We start from the raw sequence: 23,881 nt of genomic DNA on the forward strand, positions 1-23,881 counted from the left end.
AGGCCAAAGTTAATATCCAATTGACCTTAAATTTATACACAGTGTTTGAGGTCATGAGACGAAGAAGCCTATTGATTTTCAACGATTTCCGATAATTACTGCCAGAGTTATGGCCCTTGATCACTTCAAAAAATCTTGTGGACGCTCTAAAGGCCAAAGTTAATATCCGATTGACTTTCAATTGACATTGAATTTATACACAGTGTTTAAGGTCATAAGATGATGAAGCCTATTGGTTTTCAGCGATTTCTGATAATTACTGCCAGAGTTATGGCCCTTGATCACTCTGAAAAATCTTGTGGATGCTCTAGAGGCCAAAGTTAATATCCGATTGACTTTCAATTTATACACAGTGTTTAAGGTCATGAGACGAAGAAGCCTATTGATTTTCAATGATTTCCAATATTTGCTGCGAGAGTTATGGCCCTTGATCACTTTCAAAAATCTTGTGGACGCTCTAGAGGCCAAAGTTAATATCCGATTGACTTTCAATTTATACACAGTGTTTAAGGTCATGAGACAAAGAAGCCTATTGATTTTCAGCAATTTCCGATAATTACTGCCAGAGTTATGGCCATTGATCACTTCAGACAATCTTGTGGATGCTCTTGAGGCTCAAGTTAATATCCGAATGAGTTTAAATTTATACACAGTGTTTGAGGTCATGAGACGAAGATTCCTATTGATTTTCAACGATTTCCGATAATTACTGCCAAAGTTATGGCCCTTAAGTTATCATCTGATTGACTTCAGATTGATACACAGAGTTTAAGATCTTGAGACGAACAAGTATATTGATTTTCAGTGAATTTTTATGACTTGAACAGTTAAATCAACCATATTAAAAGCTTTGCATACAAAACGTTAGCATGGGGCAGAACTTTAAAAAAACCAAACAAATTCTAATAGTTTTCTGATAATTACTTCGTGGGTTGTTGCTCTTAATCAGATTTTAGTGTATTATAAATGTTTCATTACAGAAAAAAGTAAAAATATGCGACAACCCTTGTTGACTGCCCGGTCGATTTAGTTGCTGTGGGCTGTGTTTGGTTGCCTGGCAACCTATCTTTTTTGTTACCGATAGAGTTATCTGTCGGCACCGGAAGTGGCTTAAATTACCAAAAACTACAATTTTGACAGTTAGGTACCAGTTTTCGAAAGCAAATATTATTTTTTTTAAAAAACTGATATAATTAAAAGAGTGTGCCCTTTAAAGGCGCACAAAATGTTGGGATCGTTTTTTTTAATTTCGATTTCATTTTTGAGCAAATTCGATTAAGAGGTGAAAAAAGGTGTAAAATTGATCTATTTACAACCCATTCAGGCTTTTCAGATTTTAAAATATTTCTACGTAACTTTTATAAACTTGTAGCTATAATCCATACGAAGAAAATGTATGTTAAAATTAGTTTTTAATATAAGCAGTTACCTAGAAATGGGCAATTTTGCATAAGTCACTGTTTTCGTTATTTTGCCTGTAAAATAGTCAATTATTATTGGATTTTCACAAAAGTGACACCATTTGATTCAAAAAGCAAGCATGCGTCATATCAAATTGATTACAATTTAAAATTGACACCGGAAGTGACGCCATTTTGTCAAAAAATGCATTTTTAACTTTTAAAATCAATATTTTTTTCAACCAAGAATTATTTAATATGTATTAATAATTTTAACTTTTGGTTTACATTCACATATTAATAAAATTCATAAGGTCATATAGATTTCACAAAATTGTTTCTAACTTGTTCAGTTGCGGAGAAATAGGCGATTTTTATCAGGTCACTTTTCAAGGTTTTTGGTCCATAAAAGTGTCAATTATTATTCGATTTTCATAAAATTTTCACTGTGTGATACCTAATGCCATTTACAATTTCATACAAGTAATTTAAGATTTTCGTTATCACCGGAAGTAACGTCATTTTGGCAAAAACTGTATTTTTAGCCTTCAAAACAGATATTTTATTCAAATGAGTCTGATTTGTAATGTTTTTAAAATTATGATATTTGATTCCGATCAACAAATAGATTGAACCCATACGATCATACAGATACCAGAAAATGGTTTCTAACTTGTACGGTTGCAGAGAAATAGACGGTTTTCTACAAGTCACTTTTCAAGGATTTGGGCTATAAAAGTGGCAATTATTATTCGATTTACATAAAATTTTCACCATGTGATGCCTTATGCCATTTCTGATTTCATAAAACTAATTGAACAATGACTCTAAATTCTCCGCTCGAAGTTTTGACAATTGTATACGTTATTAGCACTCGCTGCCAAACATTAAATAGCCTCAACTGATTGACAGATTAATTGTTTTACAGTATTAACCTCCTCACTCCATAAGCAAAATTTCAAAAGGAAACAAGTATGATGTGATGAAATAATAATAAAATAGAATAGTAAAATTGTTTATATTATCACTTGAGTGCGCAATGCTGTGGGGTCAAGGTTGACATATGGGTCACTGGGTCAAAGGCTGTAATACTAATAATTTAAAAATATATATTCAAGTCTTATTTTGGTGCAACAAATAGTTTGATAGAAATTTTTTATGGGTTAACCGGTTACGGTTGGGTTTTTAACAACCAGTTAACCGGTTCAAGAATTTTTGAACCGTTACATCCTTACTTCTTGGGTTTACGGGATACAAGTTAACACTGTGTTTAGACTTCCCGCAATGAAATTTATTCATAACGACCTAGGTCACGTATATATTCTCACTTACTGATTGGTTCAATAGCAGTAGATTATCGGAATGAGGCAAACGACTTTGGCAGAATAAATGTTAGATGTTTTTATTTTACTTTTTTGATTCGTGTTGATTGAGCAAAAATGGGAGGGCCGCAGATTACAGGAGTAGTTATACACAAATTTATTCACCTCATTGATTTTTTGGATATCATGGATAGTCTTAATAATTGTGGCTAAAGGGAGGCAAGTTTTTTTGTTCGCTGCTCAAACAATTTGCAAATTGAAAGTAAGATTTCATACTCGGCATACACAGACACTCATAAACATTGAAATAAGTAAGAAATTATGAGTATATGAACTTTTGATGTGATTTTGTTCAAGAATTTCATGTTTCCGAATTATCCGAATAGTATTCGGATAGGAAACAAAAGTATTCGGATCACAAATCTCGATCCGATTTTCAACACTAAATTCGTATCGCAACAGGTCAGTACTAAAACTAACACTTATTACAATATTTCAACATTGTGCAGCAAAATAGACATTCGGCGGCAAAACTGAACGATGACCAACAACTAAACACATCGTAATATCTGAACATCGCATGTGAAATTTGATGTTTGACAACAAAATTGAACACCTTGCGTAACTAGACACCTTGACAGATTTTAAATCACGGCTCAGGAAATTGAACGGTCCAACTAATTATTGAACAGTCGTGCTAATTGGACGGGATGCTTATAATTCAACACGTGTCGAGAAACTAAACACTAGTTAATTAGACGCTTGGTAATCAAAATTAAACAGTGAGATTGAAATTCGATAGAAGTACAAATTGAGCACTATTCGCCGAAATTCAACAATATTTATGAATAATTGGAAACAGAGTAGAAATCAACGCTATTTACGCTAGATTAAACGGTACCAATGTTACAGTGTATAGTGAATGACCCATGTGCTGTACTTGACAACGGAAGGTAAATTTCACCTACACATTATTTTTATAAAATAAAAGTCTGGTTTTATCCAGACACTGCATAATACAGCTTGGGACACTGGTCTCCATTTTCCAGATGAAGACTGGCGGTTTTAAGTTGTTTGAAAACTTATCACAAATATTGAGTTAGATGCTCAGCCCTTAGCTAAAGGATTTTAAGGGATTTTAACACAAAATTAAGCAGTCTTATTCTCCCCAAAAATATCGGGATTAGCCCTTCACATTATTTTTATAAAATAAAAGTCTGGTTTTATCCAGACACCACATAATACAGCTTGGGACACTGGTCTCCATTTCCAGATTAAGAATGGCAGTTTAAAGTTGTTTGAAAACTTATCACAAATATTGAGTTAGTTTTTAGGCCCTTAGCTAGAGGATTTTAAGGGATTTTAACAGAAAATTAAGCAGTTTTATTCTCCCAAAAAATATCGGGATTAGCCCTTCAATATCTGATTGTCTTTAGATTTATGCACAGTGTTTAAGGTCATAAGACGAAGAAGCCTATTTGAAAACTTATCACAAATATTGAGTTAGATGCTCAGCCCTTAGCTAAAGGATTTTAAGGGATTTTAACACAAAATTAAGCAGTCTTATTCTCCCCAAAAATATCGGGATTAGCCCTTAACATTATTTTTATAAAATAAAAGTCTGGTTTTATCCAGACACCACATAATACAGCTTGGGACACTGGTCTCCATTTCCAGATTAAGAATGGCAGTTTAAAGTTGTTTGAAAACTTATCACAAATATTGAGTTAGTTTTTAGGCCCTTAGCTAGAGGATTTTAAGGGATTTTAACACAAAATTAAGCAGTTTTATTCTCCCAAAAAATATCGGGATTAGCCCTTCAATATCTGATTGTCTTTAGATTTATGCACAGTGTTTAAGGTCATAAGACGAAGAAGCCTATTGATTTTCAATGATTTTCACTTTGAAAAATCTTGTGGATGCTCTAGAGGCTAAAGTTAAATCCGATTGACTTGAAACTTACACACAGTGTTTGAGGTCATGAGACAGAGAAGCCTATTGATTTTGAACAATTTCGGATAATTACTGCCAGAGCTATGACCCTTGATCGCTTTGAAGAATCTTGTGGACGCTCTAGTGGCTGAAGTTAATATCAGATTAACTCTGTTTCCTTGCCTGGCAGCCTATCTTTTATCATTATTAAACTGACCTGATGTCATACGTGGGGATAGCCTTTATTTATGAAACGATAAAACATGCCTGTTTTCGAGGATTTGGACTCCAGTACGGTAGTGACATCTTTTAAATTACAAGTGCTAGAAAGAATGGCAGGAAAGGCCACTCGTTTCATCGTGCTGGAATTATATTGTTACCGGTAGTTATGCTTTCAAGGAATTTTCAGCTCTGGTTTTTACACGTCCATCTGTGAGATGAAGAATCCTATTGAATTTCGGCAATTTCCGTTCCTTACATCTAGAGTTATGGCCCTTGTTTCACTTTATTGAACCTTGTGAATTATTAGAAGTATATTTTGATGATTTAAGTTCAAGCAATAACTATGTCAGGAATATATTGGGATTTCTTGATTAATTACAGATAGTAAATATGATGATTCAAGATTAAGTTTGTCTTCATGGGGTCTTCCACAGCCAGTTTTAAAATATTACAGAAAAATTGGAATAACCAGATTGTTTCATTGGCAGGCTGAATGTTTATGTACTGGAAATGTATTAGGTAAGGTTATGGAATATTGAAAAAATGATATATTAGCACATTTGTCATGTCAAATCAAATGTATGCAAATCGGTTTGATTTTGTAGCAAGTTCAACAATATTCAGCTAAAAATAGTTTCTTTATTTTCCGAGCAAGCTTTCACTTTGCTCCACGAAAACTCATTTTGTCTGTCCTTGCGTCTCTTTTGTTTCCAAAGCAGAACTCAAAACTATTCAGTGCTTTTGCTTTCAATTTTGTCCACTAAATCAGTTGCATGCTGAGGTGGTGCCATTCGTCCGTTGTTCCATTCGTTGTCCACAATTTCTTGTGAACAGTGTACATACATTTATCATCTGATTGTTTTGAAACTGATTTGACACAAGCCATGATAAGGTGTAAGAACTTCAAATGAAACGGCAGCAAAGTTTAAATTATTTTTTCCATTTCTTGCAGGGTCAAAAACTTTAAATAATTCATCTTTCAAATTTTGTGAAATGAAATGAAATGTAATGGGGTTTTAACGTCCTACTGATCTGCTCCTATACCGGGCTAATGAAAACGGGCATACGCCATACAGTGTGCTACGGCCTACTCTTATATCGAATTCCAACTGTTAAGGGATCTTTTACGTGCACACCAATGTGTACATTGGAGCTCGGTTTTTGGTCCCATCCAAACAACTAGACAGCTGTTCTTGTCAGGCCCTCTTTCCTCCATCACTGACAAGGGGGAACCAAGCCGGAAAATTGGGATGAACTTTCTCGGCCAATGCAGGGATCAAACACCCGACCTCCAGGCTAGTGAGCCAGCGTCTTTCCCACTTAGCCACCGTGATCCCCTTCCAATTTTGTAATGGAAAAGATAACTTGTCGTTCTGTTTTTGTGCAACACATTTTGTAGACGTTACATGCCCAAAATTTGCTAATGAATACTGGACCAGTTTATTTGAAGTGTGATAATATCTAAATCTATATTCTTTAATTTAAAAATATGGCTTTGTGCCGTGTTACACCAAGAAATTGGCAAGGATCTTTCCTGGACATCTGGTTTCAAAACGGTGAAATTTCTGCACTGATAACTCTTCTACTCTCTTTCTTGGGCATGATTTCTTTGTTATTCTCAGCCATTATGTTGCAATATTAGATCAATGATTATTATATTATTAAATTATACTGCTCTGTACTGTTTTGTCCATATTGTACAAAATATTTATAACAGATGTGACTCCCTACTATGTACGGAAAGAACATTTTGTAAAAAACATTACTATTCACCCAATTAACAGGGCGAGGTGTATCTGAGTACAATGTCGGTGTTTACCTATCTTTTACATTCTTAGAGCGATCTTTTCCATTCTTAGTTGAAGGACCCTGATAGTACGAAAAATTGTGTTTTTAACTTGAGGTCCCTGAAGATGTCACAATTATTATCCGATTTAAAAATTTCCTGGGTTATAGCTCCTGTTTGTTCGAAAAATCGTATTTTTAGCTTGCAGATTCTCTAGAGGTCACAAATTTTTTTTCTGATTTTAAAAACCGTTTAAATATTTCACCATTCCACCATAATGAATGTTGAATTCGAATTTCGGAAAAATCGAAATGGAACTACCCGATAAAATGGCCGCTCTTTGTACGCAAATTGTGTAAAAGTATGCTATACAAAGGTTGTGGACCCTCTAGAGGTCACAATTTTTATCATATTCTGATGAAACTTAAAACATATCTTTATAAGTCCCTTTCGATATTGCGCATTTCAGACCATAACTTTTGGATTATTGCCCCTGATTGTACAAAAAAACCTGTTTGTTTTTAGCTTGTTCTCTGTCCATCTCTTGCAAAATGTGGGTGTATCCTGCCTGCCAGCCGCTGGTATACACATGCTGACAGAGGTTTAATTTTAAATATTGTAGTTATTATTGAAAGCTATGTCATAGTGATACAGAATTTTATTTTGTAAAGCAATTTCAGTTATGGTTGTCACCTGATCATTTTGCCATTTGTGTATCATCTACGAATGATTAAAAACTTTACAAGTGACGTGATAGACAAAAACAAAAATTTGTGTCAAATATGAAGAAATACCATGGTGCCATAATGAATCCTAATTTCGATCGACTGATAAACTACTATTATTACGAACATTTCGCTTTATCCAGAGAATAAATGAAGATAGTAATTTGTGAATTTTACTAGGGGTGACTATTGTTGGTAATTTTCATCATTGCGATAATATTGCTATTGGGTAAACAGCTATTGCAATACTATTACTATTGGGGATTAAATATTGTGATACTATTGGGCTATTGCGATAGTTTGATTTGTTTATTAGTTTAGGTTTAAAACATTTAATCAAACTAAAATCAATGAAACACTAGAAAGTTCTAGGCAATGTTAGTTAATATAATAACTACTAGTTTATCTAGTTAGTAACAGAAAACGTAACAAAAACCATCAGTTGATCTTGTATATGGACGGATGACAATATTTTAGGCAATCAGATCAGTATACATGAAGTAGCTAGCATTTAGGTTTCCAATTTTTTTTAAAGAAAATTAATTTGTCCACATGTTTTGGTTTAAGTGCAATGTTGAGTTGAATGTTATGGAACTACTCGCCCCTGTTTGTCCGTCCAGACGTCCATTCACAATTTGTTTGTGGACACTCTACAGGTAACAATTTTTATCCGATTTTGGCGAAACCTGAAATATAGGTCTATCTCCCAAAGATCTTCGTTCCTTTCGATAACGTCATGGATTATGGCCCCAGATTGTACGAAATATCACGTTTTTAGCTTGTGGACACTCTAGAGGTCACAGTTTTGATCTGATATTGATGAAATTTGAAATGCATATTTATAACCCAACTATCGTGTTTCCTTTCGATATTCGTGCATATTAGATTGTAACTTCCTGAATTATGGCCCCTGATTGTACGAAAAATCGCGTTTTTAGCTAGAGGTCACAATTTTTATCCGATTTAAACCAGCGGCTGCCAGGCAGGATACACCCACATTTTGCAAGAGATGGATAGAGAACAAGCTAAAAACAAAAAGATTTTTTGTACAATGAGGGGCCATAATCCAGAAGATTATGGTCTAAAACGTGAATATATAAAAAGGGACTCAGATTTTTGGAATATAAAGATATGATTCAAGTTCCATCAAAATAGGATACAAATTGTGACCTCTAGAGGGTCCATAACCTCGTATTACATACTTATACACCATTTGCATACAAAGAGAGGTCATTTTGTCCGGCACTTTCATTTCGATTTTCCCGAAATTCCAATTCCGCCTTCATTATGGTGGAATAGTGATATATCTAAACTGTTTATAATATCGGAAAAAAAACCCTGTGACCTCTAGAGAATCCACAAGCTAAAATGCGCTTTTCGACCAATCAGGGGCCATAATCCAGGAAGTCACATTCAAATATGTGTGATTATCAACAGGAACCAAAATCTTTGTGATGAAATCATATATTTAAAATTTCATCCAAATCGGACAAAAACTGTGGCCACTAGGGTCCACAACCTTGATATACCATATTTTTTGCGTACAAGGGGCGGCCATTATGTCCGTCAGTTTTGGTGCGATTTTCACAAAATTTGAACTCATCATTATTGTATAACTGTGATATATTCACACATTTGTTTTTTCAGTCGGATAAAAAATTGTGACCTTTATTGGGACCACAAGCTCAAAACGCGATTTTTCGTACAATCAAGGGCCATAATTCAGGAAGTTAAGATCCTTTTGATATTTGCACAATTCAGACCATAACTTTCTGGATTATGGCCCTGATTGTACAAAAAATAGTTTTTGTTTTTAGCTTGTTCTCTATCCATCTCTTGCTGGTTTATATTAATCACCAAATAGGGAAGATATAGCACTATTGGGCTGTGTTGTAGAAGACTGAATCTCGGGAACACACTAATAGACGGCTTGACAATGTTGACAATATAGGTGTCATGATTTAGGAACTTTGTGGTTGGTGCGAACTTTTAATCCCCTTGATAGAATGATAATTTCGTCATCGGTTAAGTCTCAATCACTAAGGTTGACTACTGTTGTGGTTAATAATTGTCTGGTACTATTTGAAACAGGGCATTCGGACTGATTTGTTTTTCTCTCACTGTGTCGTAATATTTTAGAGACAGTATAGATCGGAGCTGAATACACTGTTGTTCAGAAAGTGTGAATAAGTGGTGCTTCTCATTTCTATTGTAGGTAAATACACCACAAAAAGCTATCCATTAATCATTTGTGTTTATTTCAGGTAAAGTGGTCGTTGATAACATTTTATCAAATTTCATCTCCTTTGAACGTTTGTCATTATTAAAACCTAAGTAATTTTTTGTGAACAGAATGTTGACACATTAGTGATTAATTCATCACAATTCCAAGACATTACGAGAAGGTTTAGAATCTGTACACAGTTTTGATGACGTGCGAAATGTGGTATGACGTGATTGAGAGATTGATCTATGTAGCGCACTACTGTGATTCCGCCTCCTCTCCCTGGACCAAGATTTTGGAACACCACAGGAACAACTCTCTGGTTCAGGTCGATTCCACCCCAAATCATTATGCTTGGACCTCACCGTGAGTCTTGTTGATTGTGTTTGTCACAAAATTCTCTGGATAGCCGTTGAATTTTGTGAAGACATATTTGAGACGATCAATTTCCTTGGAGAGGCTCTCAGTATCCCATATCTTTTTCGCACGGTTCACCAAAGTTGAAATTGTGATTAGGGTGATTGGATTTGAAGTGAATATATTGGTCGGTGTGGGTTGGTTTCCTGTAGACACTGATACTGATTGAGTTGTTGGTTTTGGATACACAGACATCGAGGAAAGGTAGTTGATTATTATTTTCTGTTTCCATTGTGAATTTTATACGTGGGTGTTTCTGGATCATCTTGTTTGATAATAACAAAGGTATCATCCACTCGTCTAAAAAAGCATGTCAGGGTTATGGTGGACGTTCGAAGTGCATTCTCTTCTAAATCAGTTAAAAATATTTCTGAAATTAAGGGAGAGAGTGGGGTACCCATGGACAATCCATTGGTCTCTTCGTAAAAGTCGTCACCCCAGGAGTAATATGTTGAATTTGATGCATTGTTTCAACAGGAGTATGATGTTATCTGTTGATACGGAGGTCACCAGTGGGTTGTCTAATCTATAGGGGTGATGATTCTCCGTGATCGCGGAAAAATCGCGGAAATCGCAGAATTGTCCACTCAAAACGGAATTTGAAATCTCACACGGAAAAAGACGGAAAAGCCGATATTTGCTGATACTAAACACAAACTCAAAACAATTTTGCAGTTATCCAAGTATTTCATCTTTTTATTCATAAAAATCGGAAATATTGAATGATATCGCGTGGTTTTGTCACTGTCTATTTTAGTATTTAGCTACTTTCATTTCATCATTTAGGAATCATAATTTTAATCGAAACGAAAATCCGTCTTTCATGTATCCCTGTATACAATTACTCTGTAGTTGAACTTGAATTAAACATTGTAATGTATATATATGCTTTAAAAAAACTTCTGTCACTTCATAAAAGTAAAAATCGTTTCATTTACTTCTTATTTTACTGACGGGCTCGTGACTCGTGTTTATCCGCATTAACCATGTGACATCACAAATATACCGTAGCCTTGTGAATCCAGCCCTTATTCTCGAAGAAACGGAAGTAACTACGAAGATGTCTGGATAAATCGCGACTACAACTAGCAGCTGAGAAAAATGGCTTCGTCTGCTAAAAAGATGAAACGAGCTCACAAGATGTAATTTTCTGTTATTTAATTCGGGAAACAGATTTAAATAATAACTGGTCATTGAACATTACAAGTCATTCACAATTCATCATTTGTTATCATTGGTTTAAAATGATCCGTTTTGTAATAAAAGGCATTTTAAGATGTTTTATTCATTTATTCATAAAATAACATTTTATCTCGAAAAAATGGAATATGGTCAGCTCTGAAACGGAAAATTCTCCAGAGCCTCTCCCCTGGGTACAATTGTAAACAAATCTACAACATCATTTGAGACCATCCTCCCCTGGTTTTGAATATTCTGCAATTTCTCACAGAATTCAACCGAATCTTTGATGTAGGACGATGCTCTTTTGTGCCAAGTATTCGCCTATGTTGTAGAAGACTGAATCTCGGGAACACACTAATAGACGGGCTTGACAATGTTGACAATATAGGTGTCATGATTGAGGAACTTTGTGGTGGGTGCTAACTTTTAATCCCCTTGATAGAGTGGTAATTTCGTCATCGGTTAAGTCTCAATCACTAAGGTCGACTATTGTTTTGGTTAATAATTGTCTGGTATTTGTGTTTATTTCAGGTAAAGTGGTCGTTGATAACATTTTATCAAATTTCATCTCCTTTGAACGTTTGTCATTATTAAAACCTAATCAAATCATTGTATACTAAACAGCAAAAAAAAAACGTCAGTAAGATTTCAAAATCAGAGAGGCACTTTAATCAAATCATTCTTGAAAAAGAAATTTTTTGTGAACAGAATGTTGACACATTAGTGATTAATTCATCACAATTCCAAGACATTACAAGAAGGTTTAGAGTCTGTACACCAATACATCAGTATCTGGAGTATCCACCGCGAGTGTCAATAACATGGAGTGGACCAGACGATTGATGAACGCCATTGGCACCTGGAATCACACTCTCAGAAAAGTACTGATGGGTCTTCCGTGTGTGTGGTCCCACTGTCTGACGTGCTGTCTCAGACAGGGCTGGGGTCATTACATTGCCAATGTAATTAATTACATTACCATTACTTTTTAAATGTAATCATTACAATTACTTTCTCATTTTTATATGCCCACATTTTCATGTGGAGGTATATTGTTGTCGCCCCTGTCCGTCCGGAAGTCCGTCCGTCCACAATTAGTTTGTGGACTCTCTACAGGTCACAATTCTTGTCCGATTTTGACGAAACTTGAAATATAGGTTTATCCCCAAAGAACTCGGCTGCTTTCGATATTGGCATGTATCGGATCGAAACTTCATGGATTATGGCCCCTGTTTGTACGAAAAATCACATTTTTATCTTGTGGACCCTATAGAGGTCACAATTTTTATCCGATTTTGTTGAAACTTGACATGTAAGTTTATAACCCAAAGATCTTAGTTCCTTTCGATATTCGTGCATATCGGACCGTAACTTCCCGAATTATGGCCCATGATTGTATGAAAAATCGCGTTTTTCGCTTGTGGACCCTATATAGGTCATAATTTTTATCCGATTTAAAAAAATGTATTATTATATCACCGTTACATCCTAAGGAAGGTTGAGTATGAATTTGGGGAAAATCGGACCAAAATTGCCGGAAAAAATGGCCGCCGTTTGTACGCGAATAGTGTAAAAATAGGGTAAATCAAGGTTGTGGACCCTGTATGGGTCACAATTTTAATTGAAATGCATGTTTATAACCTAAAGATCTTGGTTCCTTTCAATATTGTCGCATATCGGATCATAACTTCCTGAATTATGGCCCCTGATTATACGAAAAAATCGCGTTTTTAGCTTGTGGACCTTATATAGTTCATAATTTTTTATCCGATTTAAAAAAAGGTATTATTATATCACTGTTACACCCTAAGGAAGGTTGAGTTCGAATTTGGGGAAAATAGGACCAAAATTGCCGAATAAAATGGCTGCCGTTTGTACACGAATAGTGTAAAAATAGGGTAAATCAAGGTTGTGGACCCTGTATGGGTCACAATTTTAATTCGATTTTAATGAAACTTGAAATGCATGTTTGTAACCTAAAGATCTTGGTTCCTTTTGATATTGTCGCATATCGGATAGTAACTTCCTGAATTATGGCCCCTGATTATAAGAAAAATCGCGTTTTTAGCTTGTGGACCCTATATAGGTCATAATTTTTATCCGATTTAAAAATACTTATTATTATATCACCGTTACACCCTAAGGAAGGTTGAGTCTGAATTTGGGGAAAATCGGACCAAAATTGACGGACAAAATGGCCGTCGTTTGTATGCGGATAGTGTAAAAATAGGGTAAATCAAGGTTGTGGACCCTGTATGGGTCACAATTTTAATTTGATTTTGATGAAACTTGAAAAGCATGTTTATAACCTAAAGATCGTGGTTCCTTTCGATATTGTCGCATATCGGATCGTAACTTCATGAATTATGGCCCCTGATTATACGCAAAATCGCCTCTTTTAGCTTGTGGCCCCTCTGAAGGTCACAGTTATTATCTGATTTTAAAAATCGTTTGAATATATCACCGCAACACCATAATAAAGGTTGAGTTCAAATTTCCTGAAAATCAAACCAAAACTGCCGGACAAAGTGGCCACCGCTTGTACGCGCAAAGGTGTAAAAATATGGTATATCAAGGTTGTGGACCCTGTAGAGGTTACAATTTTAATCTGATTTTGATGAAACTTGAAATGCATGTTTATAACCCAAAGATCTTGGTTCCTTTCGATATTTCCGCATATCAAATTGTAACTTCATGAATTATGGCTCTTGATTGTAGGAAAAATCACTTTCTTTTTAGCTTGTTCTCTATCCATCTCTCAAAAATGTTGGCGTATCCTGCCTGGCAGCCGCTGGTTAGCAATGTAATTAATTACCATTACCCATTACTTTATGACTATATAAGAAAACATTTTTCATAGAAATTAAAAAGAAAACCTTATTTTTATGCCATGAAGTACCTACAAAATCAAACTCAAAATAATCCTTGATTCACTTAATAGATATTTATGAATTATTATTTCTAGCAATTATAACATCAAGGCAAATTTTATAGTGACGGGTAGTGGTGACAAAACCGACATTTTCACTGTATGACTTGAAAAATGAATCAAAACTATAGTTAATTTACTGTATTTTCTTTTAAGTAATTTTTAAAAAAAAATTAAATCAGTCCAAATAGTTTTTCTATAATATATTGTATAATAACTGGTAAATTATTCAGCATGACTATGCTGCCCTGGTAGACAACTAATGTAAACCACACCAATCGAGTTTAAAAAAATTTTTATTTAAAACTTCTTATGATGACATCTATCAAGGTTCGTGGTACACGTAACATTCATTGAAACATTGACGTAATGGTAAATTAATCGTGAGTCTGCTCAGTTTAGCAAGCTTTTAAATTCGTAATCACAATTTGTGGAGCACAAAATGTCCCGCGGGTTCCGCGATAAATAACAATGGGTTCGAACAAGGGGAGACAACTAGCATCGACAGATTTTACACGTCTAAACTAACACAAGGTATCAACCACGGTGTAGGGGGAGTAACTCGCGCTACTCTGCCATCACACTCCCCGTCTGGTATGAATTTTATACCACTAATACTATAATATTATCAATATATTTCACTCGATCAGCAAAACTATTTCATTAATAGGACGTAAATATGTTGCACGTTTTCCATCCTTTATGATCCGAACATTTACTTTACGGACTTTCTGATCCTCACTTTTGAAAGTTTCAACAATAATACCAACTGGCCAGTTATTTCGGGGTACACTTTTGTCTCTTAGTAAGACAACATCGCCAACCTTTAGATTATGTCGTTCTGAACTCCATTTACGACACGATTGAAGACTTTGAATGTAACCTTCTCTCCACTGTTTCCAGAAAAGGTCAGCGAGCACTTGTGCATGTTTCCAGACACTAACATATATGTCTTTGATATCCAGGGACTCCGCAATTACAGGGAGACCATCCACCTTCCCAGTAAGCAAACAAGAAGGTGTAAGAACCAATAGCGAATTAGGTTCGGATGCTAACGCAATCAGCCTGTTGTTCATTATTGAACAAACTTCTGTTAAATTAGTTATTAATGTTTCATGTGTCAATGTTTTGGTGTAGTCTGTTGTGTGAAACCATTATATCATTTTTTGAATTGTCAAGGGTAGCCGAAAAAAGAGATCGAAAATCGAAAACGTCATATTTTTACGATTTGCAGCATTTTTAGAGGTCTTTTTCTCGGAAAGTCAACATAACATTTTTTTGGAACTTTTTCTACAGAGACTCTTATTCGTAGTGTTATGTATGAAATTATTGTACAACAGTTCCAAATATCAGGAGTAGGAGAACAAAGGGATCGAAAATTGAAAACGGCAGCTTTCACTGTTAAGCGAAACAAGCAGTGAGGGTGGAAAGGCCTACAATGTGTACATTTGGTCAACGTATAGAACCTATTCAAGAGTGCTCTTTTTCTTTCACAGTGACGATATTTGAACTAAAATTATTTCAACAATGAGTCTTTACTTCTATCTAAAATATGGGTTCAGTGACCCTATAAAAGAAATAGTTGATTTCTGTGTGTAATAATTAGTCTTTGAATTAATATTGTTTCTTCTTTGTCAAAATTATCTCATAACCGTAATCATCTCGACAGAAATCGACGGCTCGCGCTGTTTATAAGGAAGTCCAATTTGGTCCAAGGTTGCAGTGTTATCGAATGTTGCACTTGTGATAGAAGGAAGGCGTTGACTCTTGTCTGTAATTTCAAAAATTCATTGAATATTCGTGCAGACGAAACCAGAAAATTGGCGATATTTCATTGAATATTCAATGAATTTTTGAACCAGTTACATATTTGAGTAGCTGACATGAACGCGATTCCGAAGTCACGTGTACACATTGGTGTGACTGTAAAAGATCCCTTGGCAGTTGGAATTGTATATACGAGTAGACTGCCGCCGCTGTACTGGCAAAACTTTCCTCATGGTTCGTTCCGAGCAGAACAGTTAGACATTAAACCCTATTTCATTGCATTTGATATTAATATCTATTGCGATTTCAGTTTTTACCATAACTTAGGTGTGGACCAAGACATTGCTTTTCGTCCATTTCGCGAAACTGTTCTTTTTCCATTTCGCGTAGATCTCAGAAACTGTAAGAAGTGATAGAGAGCGAGAGAGAAATGGGGTTTAACGTCCACTCGACACAAACTAGGTCATTTGTGACTAACATATGGTTTAATTTTATTTCAATAATTCGCTTGCGCGTAGGGGTCTTTAGACTTTAGCAATGGGAGGAAACCGGAGGACCTGTAGAAAACCTACGAGATAGGACAGGTGACCCTACTCCTTGTCACGTGTAACCAGCGATTCGAAACCACAGTTAACACTTGTAACTATTGTGAGCAGATCGAAAATGATGTAAATCTTTAACATGCACAAAGACTCTGTAGAGACTTTAACCGGTATTCGTGTGTATGAAAACTTTGAACAACAGTCAGAAATATCACGGTAGGAGAAAAGTGGACCGAGAATTGAACAAAATGCGTATTTTGCCGTAGGAGTGGATAAAATCGGTACGTATTATCAACGTATAAAGCATATTTATATAATCGAGAGCTTTTTTTTTTACAGCAACAATAGTTGATGTATAAGTGTTTTACTGTTAACCAAAATATGGAGTTGATAATTCTAGCGTCAAAATATGTCATTTGACTATGTAATAGTTTACCCTGAAATTAATGTCGCAGGTTTTATCTGTACATGACGTCATCACTTGATACCATTGAAAATAGAGCGATCCGATGCAGCTATTTATAAGGAAGTTGCCTTTCTTCTTTGACAAGGTGAAACTAACACCGATATGTATGACTTAGGCTGTGTTATCTGAGACATGACACTCCTTTTTTTGTCCCATTCGAAAAACTGTTGTTTTTTTTTTAATTCCTTTTCCAATTCGTGTAGATCTCTGAAACTGTAACAGGTAGAATTCTGAATATTGATTTTTCCCATGTTTTTAACAGTTATTACTTATAACTGTTACGAAAGATGTGAACAGACCAAAAGTGATGTAAATCTTTAACGTGCACGAAAATTGAAAATCGACCCTAATTATGTCAATTCTCCCAACCTGTCCCTTATATTTTTAGAGGATTTTTGTTCTTGTTTTCTTAGTACAAATTGTGTATTGTTATAGTTGTACTTATATAATGCAAATCTTATTTAACTTCATGCACATGGCCTCACTACCTGTGCTTTATCAACTTCCCACTATCCATACATGCTACCCTTTTGAAGGGCTTCATAACTGTTAATAACCCTCTAATCATTCAGTATCAGTGCTTATTAGTAGCTAATTACCTTGTTATTGTTAAATATCCTTTACACCTTGATTATTTCTATTACTGTTATTCTTAATCCATGCAGATGGTTTCTTATTAATTTCATATATATTGTCCACAAGTTTACAAAATTGTCATTTTTGCTTGATAACGATAAGAGGATACTTGTCGAAACGTCGTGCTTTTAGAATAAACTAGTGATTGTATCCCATAAAAACTGTATTCTGTTAATTTGTTCCCTGATCGCTAAATGCCACTTAAAGAATAAGATCAAATAAAACCTACTAAATACATTGTAACATATAGTTAATGTGGTCTGATCTAACAGTAGTTATCTCCCATTAATCAGTAAGCACACTGTTGGACTCAGACTACAATTATTTCCCCATTGACTTCAATGTTAAATGACTGTAACATCACAGGCTGTAGTTTTTTGCTCAACATTCTGTTGGTTCCAATCTTTATAGGCACAATGGGGACAACATTTGGCAATCTCATCATCATAATTTTGTAGAGGGGGTGACCATTTAGATTTTTTGCTACGCGGATTTGAAGTTGACTGGGGTGAAAATCTCACTTCCGACACAATGATTGCTCTGCAGAAAGACACTTTACACCCCCTATCCCTCCACTGTAATATCATCAGTATTACCCAAAACTGCTATGAAATTGCAAATTTGATCCCTTTTCTCCAATTCTAGACCAAAAATCCAACCAAAAAATGCAGGAAGAGGGGAGAAAAAAATTAAGGGAAAAATTGTCTATTTATAACTCGCACTACATTCGTCCATCATGAAATAAGGGAAAATAATTACTACCGGTAGTCTTAGTCCTATATACCTCACATGTTTCTGCAGTTTAAACAAATCTGTTGTTATCTAATAAACAAACATATATGCAATTCCCTGGCCAAAGAATATGAAAATCTATGCATTTTCAGATGAGCTGTGCGGCATTCTGCAAACACTATAATACATCAGAAAACTGCGGAATTTCAGACAGAAATTTAAAAAAACATGATAATTTAAAAGCATATGAATTTTGAATTAAACAGAACATTTTTATTTTTGAACATAAATGCATTTGTAAAAAGATGAGATAAATTCAATATAAATCAAACAGGAAAATACTTTAAAACAGTAATCATGATGCAATATTAGACTTTTTAACACTTTCATCGAAAACAACACAGTTTTTCTCTGTTAACGTAGTTTCAAGTGCCAAATCGTGGTCAAATCTAAAATGTTGAAACATGCAGTGCCTATCAATTTTAAAATATATCCTATATAGCTGTATTTCCATAGGATAAGTAAGTTGAAATAATCTGATTATGTAACACTACAACAGCTTTTTCATCCGCACCCCCCAGTTTGGAATCTGATAATTTAAAAGCACATGAATTTTGAATTCCACAGAATATTTTTATTTTTGAACATAAATGCATTCTTCAAAAAGATGAGATGAATTCGATATAAATCAAACACGAAAATACTTTAAAACAGTAATCATGATGCAATATTAGACTTTTAACACTTTCATCGAAAACCACACAGTTTTTCTCTGTTAACATAGTTTCGAGTGCCAAATTGTGGTGAAATCTAAAATGTTGAAACATGCAGTGCCTATGAATTTCAAAATATCTCCTATATAGCTGTATTTCCACAGGATAAGTAAGTTAGTTAGTGTTAGTTGTATTTTACGTCCGCTTCCACCGAGGTGATATCGCAGACAATGACGTGTTATGTGTACAAGGTGCATTAATTTACAATGTGATTAGTGAGAAATATCAGGATGGTTAGGTTTTCATATATATGTACATAGGACAATAAACAACAGTAGGATAACATGTGCAAAGGACGAAACAGGTGCCAGTAGACATTTACAAACATGCGATTTGACGGAACAGACATGGACAAAGACGGACATTTTCACAGACATAGACATATTATGTACATATATATATATTTTGGGTCGATTGGGTTGGTCTGGTCGTTCTGTCCGGTAGAATGGCAGGGCGGTGCAACTCTACCTTGGGGCTTTGTTGGTGAGTTTGAGTCCTGGTCCATTCTTCCTTCCATTTGGGTATGTTGTCCGGTATGGTAGCGTTTTTACATCTTTATTTATGTTATTCATTCCTTTTATTGTTGGTTCTCTGAAGGAAGAATCCAGCACCTGAAAAAGAAAGCTAGAGAAAAGAGAGTATCTGATCTTACTGTGATTTTTTGGTTATTTCGTCTGGTAAGGCTTCGTGGGGGGGGGGGGGGCGGGGAATCATTTTAAACTAATAATAAAAATAATAAGTGAGAGTAAAAGAAAATAGAGTGTTAACTGAATTGCAGATAAATAATAAGAATAATAAATAGATATTAATGGTAATAATGAGAATAATAAATTACTCATGAATTATGTTAATGGTAGATTAGTGGTTTTATTATAAATGTAGGGAGGTTTACGCTTCCTTCTAGAGGACATTTTTGCGCTCCATCCTACTGTTGATTAATTGGTTTTATTAGTTGGTAGATTAATGGTTTTATTATAGATGTAGGGAGGTTTACGCTTCCTTCTAGAGGACATTTTTGCGCTCCACCCTACTGTTAATTGATTGGTTTTATTAGTTGGTAGATTAGTGGTTGTATTATAGATGTAGGGAGGTTTACGCTTCCTTCTAGAGGACATTTTTGCGCTCCACCCTACTGTTAATTGATTGGTTTTAGTTGGTTTATTAATTTTATCGGAGTTATATTAGTTGTGTAAGGCGGTTTACGCTTCCTTCTAGAGGACATTTTTGCGCTCCATCCTACTGTTAGTTGGTTTTATTAGTTGATTTATTAATTATATCGGAGTTATATTAGTTGTGTAGGGCGGTTTACGCTTCCTTCTAGAGGACATTTTTGCGCTCCACCCTACTGTTAAATGATTAAATTCATTATTTTATATATATCGGAGTTATATTAGTTATGTAGGGCGGTTTACGCTTCCTTCTAGAGGACATTTTTGCGCTCCACCCTACTGTTAACTGATTAAATTCAGTATTTTATATATATCGGAGTTATATTAGTTGTGTGGGGCGGTTTACGCTTCCTTCTAGAGGAATCTGATTATGTAACACTACAACAGTTTTTTCATCCCCACCCCCCAGTATGGAATCTGATACATTGCTGACCAATCATAGGTCTCCCTTTTCACTCTGGCCTGTCAAATGATTAACAATGGTGATGGTGCCTACAACTTTCCTGACCAAAAGATATGCACAACCGTCGATCAACACACAAGCCATTTATGTTATCTTCCAATATGAGAGGCCATGATAAACACAAGGGCATCCTTTTCAAGCTCGGAAATGAAGTCATCACCAAAAAGCAAAGTTTACAGAGGTCCTCGGGGCTGGAACCCAAACTGATTACGATTTGCCCTCCACTTCCACCACAGGTGTCATAGAGATCAGGGATGAAATTGATATGCATCATCGTTCTACTAAAGCCAGTCCAGGAAGAAATCGGGTTTTGATATGTAGACCTGAAATGTTAAATTTGGATCAGAATGAGAATTCTGGGGCGAATACTATCCAGGGAAACGGTCATTGACATCCAGAAAATGATCAAAATGTGGAATTCTGTCATTCAGTTACATGTCAAGGGGAGAAGACAGGCCTGTGCCGTACCAAATTTCCAGCCCATTACTATTAGTGAGCAGAAGTGGGGATCAGGTTGGATGTACTTCTTAAAGTGTATGAAATGCACATTTATCTCACCTGTTTTGCTTCTTTTTTTTTAATACTTGTGTTGAGGTCAATCATTCCACTCTATGAAACATTACCCTGGCACCTGAAATGATAGGAGGCTGGGGATAAATATGCAATAAAAAACAGTGAGAAAATAAGGAAAAAAAATGGTTTCAACTGGAAATAGAAATAAACCTCTTTATTTCTAGCGAACAGCCCGTCACTGGCCCTCCAAATAGAAACCAGTTAACAGTCAGTAAAAAAGTAAACCTTGAGTGTTACATAAGTCTAAGCCAATCTCAAAGATAGATGCCATGTTTTGAGGTTCGGTCTAAATGTTTATTAAGGCCAACTACATGTTTGGTCAAAAGTCACACAGGTGTGAATTTGGGAGTGAACATGGTAACATTTCATTGTATGATGTCAAAACATGTTAGGTCTAAATATTAAGGCCAACTGCAGACTTGGTTCAAAGTCACAACATGTAAATAGGGTTAGGGCACGTGATTTTTTGACACAATTGTGGGTTAGGGCTAGGGTCAGGACTAGGTCTTGGCTTAGGCCTAGGCTACATGCTTTTTGACAAGATTGTGGGTTAGGGTTAGGGTAAGGACTGGGTCTTGGGCTAGGTTTAAGGTCAGTCTTGTTTACATCTCGTGACTTTAGACCAAATCTGCAGTTGAGTTGGCCTTAATATTTAGACCTAATGATGTTTTGATATCATTGTGAACAAAATGTTACACATTTACAACCCAAAATTCACACTCAGCCAACGGATACCCCCAATCATGGCTATTTTGATACCAAATAGTCAAAAAACTTACTGCTGGGCAATAAAAAAGCAGTATTCTTACCGTTTCTGACACTTTCCATTCATAACTTCAGGAAATAAGCCGCTGAAAAAATATCAACATCCCAAGTCGGCCATTCTTCATTATATCATCAGGACTCAGACTAGCAATTACACTAGGGATTTGGTATCGTTTAGAACGGGGTTTTTAGTGCTGGAAAGTATGCATAGAGTTTACTTTCAAAACATCGTTCGATAATTGATAAAAATCGTTTAAGAATTACATGAACCAGTAAGTTAGTACTATGGCTTAGTTTAATGGTAACGGGTTTAGTTTCTCCGAGAGGCGTTTAAAAATGGACGACCCGTTCACTTATCTACGACGTTCACTTATTAGACGCGCCGTCTGCTTTTCGAGATACGTTGAAAAATCAACACACTGTTTACTTATCTACGGCCTTTACTTATTAGACGAGCCGTTTACTTTCCCGAGATACGTTGAAAAATCAACACACGATTAATTTATCTACGCCGTTGAAAAATTAGATGAACCTTTTAATTTCCCGCGAGCCGTTTATCCGATCGGTTAATTTTTATCACGATTATTTACATATGAAGTGTGAATAAAAAGGGGAATATAAAAAAATGCACACCCATAGATGATCACCTTACCGTGGTCGTAGCATTATATATTATTCACTGTCCTATAAACTTAATATTCCATCACTGACAAATAAATCAAAAATCAGTAAATCACGGCCCAGGTAATTATACAATTGGAAATCGGCAAATCACGTCCCAAGTAATGTATCTTTTTTTAAATCACAAATGAATTAACTAGTCTTCCATCTGTACACGTGTTCATAAGTCGAGCTCTCAATAGCAGTGCGATAATCTCCGCTTAATCTGTATTCCCATACACATTAATTACAGAAAAGAGAAAATGCCTGTGTATATACGGTATTATTGGCTATTTACCTTTTGGTCAGCCGGTTGTTATTTGGAATATAGGATGGAGTTATGTGTTAAATTTACTATGACAAAGGGATAAGACGACCCGTCCTCTCTTCTCTAGACAGCAAATTTATAAGTGTGCTTTAAGAAACTTTTGGTATCCGAGGACCTTTTTATTTTGTGTTTTTAACAATTTTCATGTGTAAATAATTTAATTAAATCAACCTGTCCATAATATCCTATCCATTGTATTGGACGTTAAATCTTTAATAAACAACAACAACAACAACGTCATAAATGAACGTTATTACAGTATAAATTAATTATTTGATTGGTCGAATACTATTGTTTTATTAATTCACACCTGTGGTCAAGTGCCTGGATGCCATATGAAACCATGCTTTTGAATATACATGTTCGTAAGTACAGTATGGATTAATTCTTTGATTGACCGAATGCTATTGTTTTATTAATTATCACCTGTCTGGGTGCAGGTGCCATACAAAATAATGCCTTTGAATTTACAATTGAGTCATAAATGTCCCTTTTTATTAACATTAATTATTTGATTGGTCGAATGCTATTGTTTTATTAATTCCCACCTGTAATTACCAGCCGGGTGCGGGTCAGTTCATCCCACAACCATTTCACCTCGGACTGTTTCAAGTTTTTATAACCCTCGAGTCACAGACTCATTGGGAAAAACAAAAATATTTACAAAAAAAAAAAAAAGCAATACAAATATCCATATATACTATTATATAAACACAGTATTACTATTCCGTTTACTCACTTATTTTATTTGAAAAATATAAAAATCTACAAGGGTTTACAAGTTCAGATACATTTTTAGTACATAAAAGATTAAATAATTTATAAACACTGGGGTTCGAATAATAATACTTTTTTTATATATTATTAT

At 35.1% G+C, this 23,881-nt stretch overlaps 1 protein-coding gene across 1 annotated transcript in view; it reads left to right on the plus strand.

The window, feature by feature from the left end:
• LOC126817153 (DNA polymerase theta) overlaps positions 1-23,881 on the plus strand; it is a 132,062-nt gene that overhangs the window by 44,275 nt on the left and 63,906 nt on the right. The window contains exon 3 of the mRNA XM_050543998.2: positions 5,258-5,395. Within this exon, the coding sequence (XP_050399955.1) occupies positions 5,258-5,395 (138 nt within the window). The remainder of the gene's footprint in view (positions 1-5,257; positions 5,396-23,881) is intronic.

This window comes from Patella vulgata, chromosome 4 (genome assembly GCF_932274485.2).
Source record: "Patella vulgata chromosome 4, xgPatVulg1.2, whole genome shotgun sequence".
In the NCBI taxonomy this organism is placed as follows: Eukaryota; Metazoa; Mollusca; class Gastropoda; family Patellidae; genus Patella; species Patella vulgata.